Source organism: Microtus ochrogaster, chromosome 6, assembly GCF_000317375.1.
Source record: "Microtus ochrogaster isolate Prairie Vole_2 chromosome 6, MicOch1.0, whole genome shotgun sequence".
Lineage (NCBI taxonomy): Eukaryota > Metazoa > Chordata > Mammalia > Rodentia > Cricetidae > Microtus > Microtus ochrogaster.
In genome coordinates, this window is record NC_022013.1 from 84,453,625 (window position 1) to 84,464,159 (window position 10,535).

Genomic DNA, 10,535 nt, shown 5'->3' on the forward strand with positions numbered 1-10,535 from the left:
ACCAGCCTGGTCTACAAGAGCTAGTTCCAGGACAGGCTCCAAAGCCACAGAGAAACCCTGTCTCGAAAAACAAAAAACAAAAACAAAAAAAAAAAAAACAACATAAATTCATGTCTTTAAAAGATTAAGATGAGGGAAGGCATGATTGAGTTACAACATATAAGAAAAGAAAGAAGGCTTTTTGTAATGTTCAGAAAGAAATTACAAAAGGTCTAAACATCTTCATGTCTACAATAGGAAAAATCCAGGTCTGTTAACTTCTAAGGAAAACATTAAGGAGGAGGAGAAAAGTGTTTTTCTGAGATAGAGTCTCACACTTAGGCAATGATGGAATTCACTACGTAGGCCAAGCTAGCCTCACATTCGACCCGCTTCTGAAGCCTAATACTTGTGTTACAGGCATGAGCTACTGTCTCACTTAGGGTTTCTAATACAGTGATAAACACCATGACTAAAAGAAACCTGGGGATAAAGGGTTTATTTCAGCTTAGAACTCAGGTCACAGACCATCACTGGGCAAAGTTGAGGCAGGAACTGAAGTAGAGCCATGGAAGAGCACTGATTCCTTGCACCTCATAGTTTGCTTAGCCTGCTTTCTTATCCAACAAAGACCACCTGCTGAGGAGTGGTATTGCACACAATGAGCTGGGACCTCAGACACCTAGACAGAGTTGCCTAGAGTTCAATCTTATGGAGGCATTTTCTCAATTAAGATTCCTGCTTCCCAGGTACGTCTAAATTTGTATCAAGACAGCCATCATGCTTAGCTGGAGGAGGAAACATGGTCAAAATGCATTGGTCTAGAACTTAGAATGAGATTTATTGCATGAATACTGCTGGAGTAACCAACTACTTCTTGACTGAATTTAAGGCTTGATTCATGGAATGGAGTTCATATCTAGTACTGTAAACATGGCCAAAAATAGGCTCCCAGTGACAGCCTCCTACTTTTGTTAAATGGATATCAAACTGTCTTCTAAATACTTATTTTTATACCCATGAACTATCAGCCCCCAACGCATTGATTTCTTTATTCAGTGGACAGTGGTTAATACAGAGGCTCACAACTAGTCAGTAGTGCACAGAGAATAACTAATGATGAGGTGCTCAGCCCTAAATGTGACATCGCTATCATATCGCCTTCCCTCAAGGACTAGAGAATGCCAAGAAAGAGAGGGAGAAAAGTGTATAAGAGAAAGACGTTGGGAAGGACTACTTCTAAACAGTGTCTTGGACACGACAGGGCATTGTGTTCATGAACTCACAGCTGCTGTGGCTGTCTGCACAAGACCAAGCCAGGAAAATTCCCATGCAGATCAAGGAATAAGGCCCCACACCTAGTTGAGAAACTATTGGTTACTGGGGTAAGGAGAGTCAGTTTATTTCAGAGGTTGTTTCTGGTAAATTGTCCTTGTATGGTGGATGGTCTTACACCTAACTACATACATGCAGGCTGCATTAGTTGGACTCAGTAGGGTAATGAAAAAAAAAAGACATGAAGTTGGCATGGGAATTCAGTGAGTGTTATCATTTTGCTGACCTTCCCTGTCACCTGAGTACCCTGTCCCTTTAAGAGACAAGCTCCTTCTATCCCCAATCCCTCCACCCAAGGCAAGCTGATCTCATACCTTCTCTCCACCCCTCCTCCCCTCTTCTGAAGAAATAACTACTGCCTCTCCCATCCTCTTTTCCCTCCCCCCTCCTTCCTTCCCTCCCTCCCTCCCTCCCTCTCTCCTTCTCTCTCTCCACTCCATAATCCCCCTACACATTAAATAAACTCTATACCCAAGCTCTCTCTGCATGCTGCTGTCTGTCTCCCACCCACTGTGGTCTCCTACCCACCAGAGGATTTGCCAGGTATCTTTCTGTGACAGATTTTGGGAAGAGTTTGAGGGAGACAGTTGTAATAGATATGACTAAAATACAAGGTATAAATATATAAAATTCAAAAATAAAAATATATTTTAATAGGATTTTTGTTTTGTTTTGAACTTTTTAAAGATTTACTTATTTATTTTGCATACAATGTTCTCTCTGCATGTATGCCTGAATGCCAGAAGAGTTTTCTGGAAGAGCAGGGAGTGTGCTTAGCCACTGAACCTCTCCAGCCCCAATTTACGCATATGTTTACCTTTCCTGCTCTTAGCCATGTGAAAAGGCACTTGAATGCACTTCTGAAGCACCCACTGTCTGGTGACTCATACTATATTTTCACAATTCTTTAAAAAAAAAAATTTAACCTCTCCCTACGTCCCCTCCACCTTTTACACTTTTCTTCTAAGTCTGTTCAGAAAGGGGCAGACTCCCCATGGGTGTCAACAAAGCATGGCATGTCAAATTGCAGTAAAACTAAGCACCTCCCCTTGTATCAAGGCTGGGCAAAGGGAGCCTGTATGTGGAAGAGAACATTCCCACAATTCTAGGAAAAGAGAGTAGAAACAGAGGAGCTAATGCTTACTTGCAAACACCATACACAATCATCACAGGAAATGTAAGTTCTGACCAACCCCACTGCATAACTGATACACTGATTTAGCATATGTATCAAATTTAAATATTTTCCAGAAGATAGAGGGGTTGTGAAATGCTGTCTTTTAGATAGGACACAACCAAAGCAACTTGCAATTTATAATCTTACAGTGCAGCTGCATCTGTCTGCAATGTACCTGGCACAATACTGGGCCTATCATGTCAACCACAGACTGTGGAGGGGTTCACAGGGCTCTATGTCCGATGCTGAACTAACGCTTACTCATAGGTTCTGGGCAAGGGCAGCTATTGTCTTCAGCTGTGCACCCACTGAGGAACCCACGAGCTTCAAACTTATAGCTCCATCATGGTTATACAGATGGTGAAAATCAATGGGTCACAACAAACAAAGCAACACAAACAAACAAACAAAAAACCTATATGAGTACGGAAAAGGAACCTGCTTGGGGACTGGGGAGTGGGAAGGAGATAAAGGAGGGCAGACAGTGGTTAAAACTAAACAGAATATACTATTTATATGCAAACTGCCGAAGAACAAATTTAATAAAAGCCATTGAAAGTTTTTCCTTGTGCTGAACACCCCTACATTCCTGAGCTATATCTTATTTGGTCATGATATCTACATTTTATAATATACTTTTGGGTATTATAAAATTCAGTATTCTAATATGCTAGATTTTGTTGAGGATTTGTGCATATATATTGATAAGAAATGTTGGCTTGTAATATCCTTGTGAAGTCTTCCTCTGGCTTTGGTATTCAGGGCCATGCTTGCCTCAAGAATGAGTTCTATTTCTATCACTTCTGGTTTTTTTTTTTTTAAGACTTTAAGGAGGTGTTATTTGGATATGAAGTGTTACAAAAGTTTATTTGCTGAAGGCTGGGACCCCACTGGTGTCACTATTGAAGTGTGAGATCTGAGGGCTCTATTCTCATCAATGGATCAATCTACTGATAAGTTCATGATTGAACAGTCTTCGTCCACTATATGCTCCTTGACATGATGTTCTGTTTTGTCATTAGAGCCAAGTAACATAGGGCCAAAACCTCCGAGATGCTGTGGGACAATGGTTTTTTATCCTGTCACTTGTATTATTCTAATAAAACGCTAATTGGACAGTAGCCAGGCAGGAAGTAGAGGTGGGCGACTGCAACAGGAGAATTCTGGAAGAGGAAAGCTCAGTCTGCAGTCGTCACCCAGACGTAGAGGATGCAGATGTGAATGCCTTGCTGATGAAAGGTATCAAGCCACATGGCTAACACAGACAAAAATTATGGGCTAAGATGTAAAAATTAATTAATAAGAAGCCTGAGCTAATAGGCCAACCAGTTTATGATTAATGTAGACCTATGTGTATTTCTTTGGGACTGAATGACTGTGGGACTTGGTGGGACAGAAACCTTTGTCAACACCAAGATCATAAGCCAAAATAACTTTTTCCTTCTTTAAGTTGATTTGTTTAGGTAACTGTTCTTTAAATGTCTAGTAGTTCGCAACTGGCCTTGAACTCTATCAGAAGATTCTTTAAAAATTCATTTTTTATTTGCTATAGATCTGACTTTCTATTTTACTTTGAGTTTTTTTTTTGGTTATTTTGTCCATTTCATCTAGGTCATCTATTCTAGTGGCATACAGTTCTTTTACTCTCTGTGGTCATAAGTAAAACACCCACCTTTGTTTCTGATTTTAAATCCCTACATCCTCCTTTCCTCCTTGCTCCCTTTTCTGTTCTTTCTAGCTGAAGGTTTGCCAATTGTGTTAATCTCAAACAAAGTTTTAGGTTCACTGACTATTATTTTTTATTCGCTATTGTATTATTTTTGATCTAATGGTCACAGTAATGAGAGAGCTAAGCAAAATAAATGTCTAAGACTTCTAGGTTGCACTTTCTAGTTCTTCTGAATTAAGTAAAAGAAACACCAGTTTCTCTGATATTCAGTCATCACAGTTATGGCCATTTCTATCACGTGACTGACTGACTGAAAAGCACATGTATTAAATAAGTATTTTTAAGTGACCACAGGTCAATAATATATTTGTCTGTATTTTTAACAAGCTAGATTACAGTTCTGGAGAGGAAAGAGATCTGTGAGTCAGTCATTAAACCATGCTGCAGTTACTACAAGGATTCAAATGCAGCACAAAAGGAGCAGAATTACTGAGCACTGTGAGGTGTGATCTTGCACATGTACTTATATACCCTAGAAGAGAAGCTATAAATGAGAGGATTAAAACAGGAGGGGAAATGTTCCATCAAGTGTTACATAGTAGTAACTGGTCAGGCTAGAACTTAAAACTGGATCATGTGGCTAGAGTTGGCCTCTCTTGGATCATTTATAAAACAGGTAGTGGTGTGATGGTTAATTCCAACAGTCAACTTCATGTGAAAATTAACACAGAAACAAACCTTGGGCATGTCTATGAGAGAGCTTCCAGACTGGGTTAACCTAGATGGAAAGACAAACTCTGGAATCCTGGACTGAACAAAAAGGGGAGCGTGAGAGGAGTGGCAGCTTTCATCTCTCTCAACGTCCATACTACAAATGTGATGTGACCTCAAATCCTGCTCTCCATAATGACCATGATGAACAACACCCTCAAATCGTTAGCCAAATAAATATTGCTTTCCTTAAGCTGCCTCAATCAAATCTTTTGTAATAATGAGAGGAAATTGGCAAATACAGGGACTCTTGATACCTTATTACAGCATGTATTAAGGGTACAAGGACATCTTGTTCAGGGAGGCAGCCCTTCACGGATTTCTTCTCTCCACTAAAAAAACTTGAGTGTGACAAGCAAGTCTCCAATAGCTCCCTACTACTGAGAATGAGGACTGAGACTACAGGACTGGAAGCACAGGCAGTTTTCATTTTTTACCAACGAGTTTTAATAAGTCAGCCGTCCTATCAGGCTTGCAGAGGAGAAAATTCATCAGGAGTCATAAAGGTCAAGTGATACCTTCAGTCCTTCCAATTCATTTTCCAGTTGTTTAGAATAATGCTCGCTCTGCTCACGCAGCTTCCTGTCCTTTGATGCTTCAGCAATTAGAGCTTCAGTGTGAACTTCCAGCTTCAAAACAAAAAAGGCAGATTTCCTAGTTAGCTTTGCAAATTACTTTTCCTTAAGAAAATTTATAGTTCAAATGGTGAACTTCACACTAGTTTATAGTACTAAGCTACACAATAACTATTTATTAAAACTTAAAAGAATGGAATGCACATTATTTCACTAGTCTCTAAGTGCAGTTTAAAGCACGACTCTATAGATACTATGGAATTTGCCTGGCTACTGACCTCTTTCTTGGCTCTTTCTGCTCTGCGCAGCTCCTGCCTTAAGCTCTCAGCTTTTTGCATCACCAGGTCCACCTCTTCTTCCTTATCTCGGACATGGCGAGCAAGTTTCTGTTTTTGAGTGTGCAATTCTGTTAGTCGTTCATTGATCTCCATGAACTCCTGCATGGCCAGTTTCCTCTGACAGTGTGCGTCTTTCAGCTCTTTGGATTGGTTTTTTAATCGCTCACTAGCCTGGACTAGTTCCTATAGTTTTGTAAAAAGAATACACGTTACCAAATCTGCAACCTAGAGACCACATTAGGTCATGAAAGTAGCTATTATTAAGTCATGAAGAGCCACAATTATTAACCTCAAGACAACTAAAGGAAATTCACTACTTCTAAAGACATTAAGGGAATGATGTCTTGTTTAACAACTTCTCAAACTCATTTTTAAAATTTATTTTTATTTATGTATATGCTTTTAGCCTGTATTAAAAATGTGCACCATTGCATATATGAGTCCAGAAGAGGGTTCAGAACTATGAAACTGAAGTTATATGCAATTGCTGACTCCCACATGGGTACTGGGAACTGAACTCTGCAAGAGCAGCTAGTGCTCTTAATCAGTGAGCCTTCTCCAACACCAACTCTCAAATTTTTATGCTAACATGTTATGCTAAAATACAAGAGCAAAGAGGCAGCTGAATGAGCAGAATGAAAAAATATAAACTATGATGTTCAAAAAAATTTAATAAATATTTGGGAGAATTTTCTAATTAAGCTGAATGACCACAAATAATAAACAAAACACAGTTGCCTTTTTCTTACTGAGGAGAATAACCCTTAGACCAATAATAAGGAGAAACATCTCTAAATTTGAGATTACTAATTTAGAGGTGCTTTGCAGACTCAGGTCAGTGCAACTGTAGGAAGGAATTTCAAGGAAATTTGGCTTATTCAAACATTAACAGCAAATGAACATAAGCCCATACCCACAGATTTTCAAAGAACCAAAGAACAAAAGCACTATAAAGTATCAATGGCAACAATAGGAAACAAAATAAACATCAGAAGTATTTAAGCATCACTAAATACTGGCATATGACGGATATATATGAGACACTGGAAGAAAAAAAAGGAATTATCATAAAAACAGGGAAATGAGAAAAGACTAATAAAAACTACCACACTATTAAAGAATCTGTAGGTCCATTTAGACATTAAAAAATTCATCAAAATTAAAAGCACACACATATGTTATATAGAAATCTTTATATTTATGAAGCATGAAAAAAGAATTCAAACCTAAACCAAGAAATCTATAAAAACAAAACTGGAAAACACTACAACAATAAACTCTCCAAAAAAATTGAGGGGGGGGGCTGACGAGACAGCTCAGCAGTGAAGAACACTGGTGGTCATCTAGAGGACCTGGGTTTGATTTCCGACACCCATGTAGGGCAGCTCATGACCATCTCTAACCCCAATTCCAGGAGACAGAATGCCCTCTTCTAGCTTCCATGGGCACTAGGCATACAAACAATGACAGCAAAACACTGATACATGAAAGATTAAAAATAGACGAAGAAATAAAGACTTTGGGAGGACAGTGAGGAGGCTCAGTGGGTAAAGGCACTGTGTTTGATCCCTGGGTCCTGCAAAGTGGACAGAACTGACTTCTGCAAATTAATAATCTGAGCTTTATACCCATGTTACAGCAGGTGTAGACATATGCATTCAGGTATGTGTGCATACATGGACACACATGAAATACATTTTTTTAAAAAGTAATTTGGGTTGGAGTAAATCATTTATATTCTACTCTCAGAAAAACAAAACTAGATTATCAGACTCAAAAGAGACAAGTAGTAACAGAAAGAGTGGAAAAACACTCAAAGAGACAAGAAAATGATGCTGTATACTCAGAAAAAATACTTCTAAAGTGTATCAAAACCACAACCAGATCTGCACTAAAGGAAACTCTACACTTGTATTTCAGGAAAAAGGAAAACAGCTCTAGAGAGACAATGAAATACAAAGGAAACAGAATGTTAAGATCCTGGCATACACGGATGTGAAGAAATTTTCAACAGAGTGGCGCCCAGACGTGATGGACTAAATCCACTTAAAAACCTGAGAAGGCTTTAAAATAAGGGAGAGAGAATTTCACACAGATTTTTGCTGTTTGTTGGTGGCGTGCTGTAGAGAGATTTCCTGATTCAGCATCAGCAGCAGAAAAAAAAACCGCCGTGTCATTTTAAAGTGCGGCTTCTTGGGGCTGTGCTGCCAGCGTGAACTCTGGCTTTAAAGCATTTCAATGGATTTTATGGGACTGGATGTTTGTGTTCCCGCTTGGGATCGGAAGGAGAGTGCTCTGAGATCGTGCTGATGGCTCAGCTCTCCCCGCCTGCACCTGGGCAGACAGCAGAATCAGGCTTAGGCAGGCGGAAGAGCATGGCGGAAGAGACGTGTTTTCAGACTGCGCAGTGCTCTGCGTGTCAGATTTGGTGGTAACTTGGATAAAAAGAGTTTCTGTGCTGCACGCTCAGTCTCAAAATTAAACTGCTGAGTGCGGCTCCAATGTGGACTTGCTGTGTGCCTGGAACTCTGCGCAGCTCAGGGGCACCAAATGGATCTGAGGCAGGAGCAGCTGCTCCATGCTGAACTGTGCTGGTCAGAAGGAACTACCATAATTACTGTAATAACAGAGCAGTTAAGGTTTCCACTGGGCAGGACACAGACGGTACCGTATTACCTGTACATGGTGCAACTTAAGTTTTTAAGAACTGCTTAACATTTTAAGAAATGCTCCTGAATAGTAAAACAAATGTTACAGATTCACAATAAAACAGATTCAGACATAAAAGACCACACTGTTGGATGAATGTACGTAGGCTTGAGAGAGAGAAGAAAAAAATATAGAAAATAAAATTAATGGTTTAAAAAGAAAAGGTAAAGTCTTTAAAGAGACAAAGTACAGATAGTTATAGATTAAAAGAAATAAAGGAAAATAAACCAAGTAAAAATGGAAAATTCACAGGGAGTCTGGATTCTTTGTATTATTGTGTTTTCTTTAAAATTTTTGACTGTAAAGGAGCTAAGTACAGAGAGACATTTCATTATATGGGCTGCCAAGTGGAACCAGAATGGATATCATGGTGTTATGATTTCAGAATTTGGGTCTAAGGATATGATGCTTTGGAAAGGGTCTTCTTTTGTTTTCACAGAGGATATGACCCTGTGGATTGCATCTATCCCGATATGGTATGATAGACCACGACCTCCCGAAAAGTTCCTGTGAACACCCTCAAAAAATTACTTCACTCAACTGCCAACTGAGATAAACCTGGCACACAGGTTACACCCTAAATGATCTGATTAACAGTGCCCCCATTCAGCAGGAAGCAGTTTGGAGAGAAAAAACTGTGCCCATGTTCCCAAAATATTGTTTATAAATGTTCTTTTACATTTAAAGGGGGAAATGATATAGGTATGAATAATTTGCATTGGTATGGATTTTTAAGGTCAATTTTGTTATATGTATATGCATATTTCTGCTATTGATTAAGATATTGTGATTGTGTAGTTCATTAAAAAATGTAATGTATAATTAGGAAATATAGGTTGTTGATGGATAATCATAAATAATAGTCAAGCTTGTAGTCATGTTACTTAGATTTTCTATATATATCGAGATATATTTCAGTTAGATAGGCATTCTTCATATCTTTCAAAGACTGCAGAATATGACATTTTAAATGTTTTAATAACTTAGGGCTTTTCATGACAATGAGACACATCTGCTCCTGGCAGCACCAATCTACTTCAAGAGGAAGATGGGCATCGAAGAGGATCCTTATGGAGCTTGATAGCCATTTGGGCAAGAAACTGTTCTTGCCTGGACTGATACATGAACTGGACACAGAGAACCTGCAGAGAGAGGCCTGCTGAACTTTCCTAAAGGTGAGATGATCTTTCGGGGTTCCTGATTCATGAAGGAGTCTGCGAGACATTCTGCAGGATACAGCAGAAAGTGACTGAACTGTCTTTGGAATTTCCTGCTTGATGAAAATGTCTGCTGGATACTATGGGCCTGAAGGCTGAAGATGGATGCCCCAACGGTACAAGAGAACTTTGGGTGACTGTCCAGGCAGCGAGATGTCTCTGTCATTTCTAGAGGTTATTTTTTTTTTTTGGCCCATTAACTCTTACTTTTTATTGGTTATCTCTTACATTTTAGTTTAACCCATTTCTATTAATCTGTGTATCGCCATGTCACAATGGCTTACCAGCTAAGTTTTGGCAGCATGTCTTACTCTGGTGGTGGATCCGTGGCATCTCTCTGACCCAGCCCTTCTTTCTCCCAGCATTCATTCCAGTCCCCCTCCTACCTAAGTTTCGCCCTATCAACAGGTCAAGGCAGTTTCTTTATTCATTAATGTTAATCACAGCACAGAGAGGGGGATCTCACATCATTATACTTTTAATGTAAAAGGAGTATTAAAATCTATAACTTTTGTAAGAATATATTAACTTCATAATATAAAATGTTAATTTCAGTATCAGTCAATATGAACAAGAAAATTTTTTATCTGCATTTAATGAGTGATATACTACTGTCTTAATTTTACCAACTCTGGAAAAAATATACAACAGTAATCATCACATAAGCAGGAAAATTGTGGCCTTAGATTTCAAGAAAATTTTTTTTTCATCCCTAGCATTTTTTTTTATTTTCTAGAGTTTTCTTATTTCTTGTTTACTTAGGTA

General features: G+C 38.9%; 1 protein-coding gene across 15 annotated transcripts in view; it reads right to left on the reverse strand.

Annotated features, from left to right (window-relative positions):
* Positions 1-10,535, reverse strand: part of Cdc42bpa (CDC42 binding protein kinase alpha) — a 218,968-nt gene that overhangs the window by 70,647 nt on the left and 137,786 nt on the right. For 12 of the 15 annotated variants that reach the window (XM_013346978.2, XM_026779694.1, XM_026779689.1 and 9 more), the window contains exons 13-14: positions 5,785-6,027; positions 5,450-5,560 (exon numbers count right to left, since the gene is read on the reverse strand). In XM_013346978.2, the coding sequence (XP_013202432.1) occupies positions 5,450-5,560; positions 5,785-6,027 (354 nt within the window). The remainder of the gene's footprint in view (positions 1-5,449; positions 5,561-5,784; positions 6,028-10,535) is intronic. The other 3 variants (XM_005348974.3, XM_026779693.1, XM_026779691.1) reach the window with 1 other exon arrangement.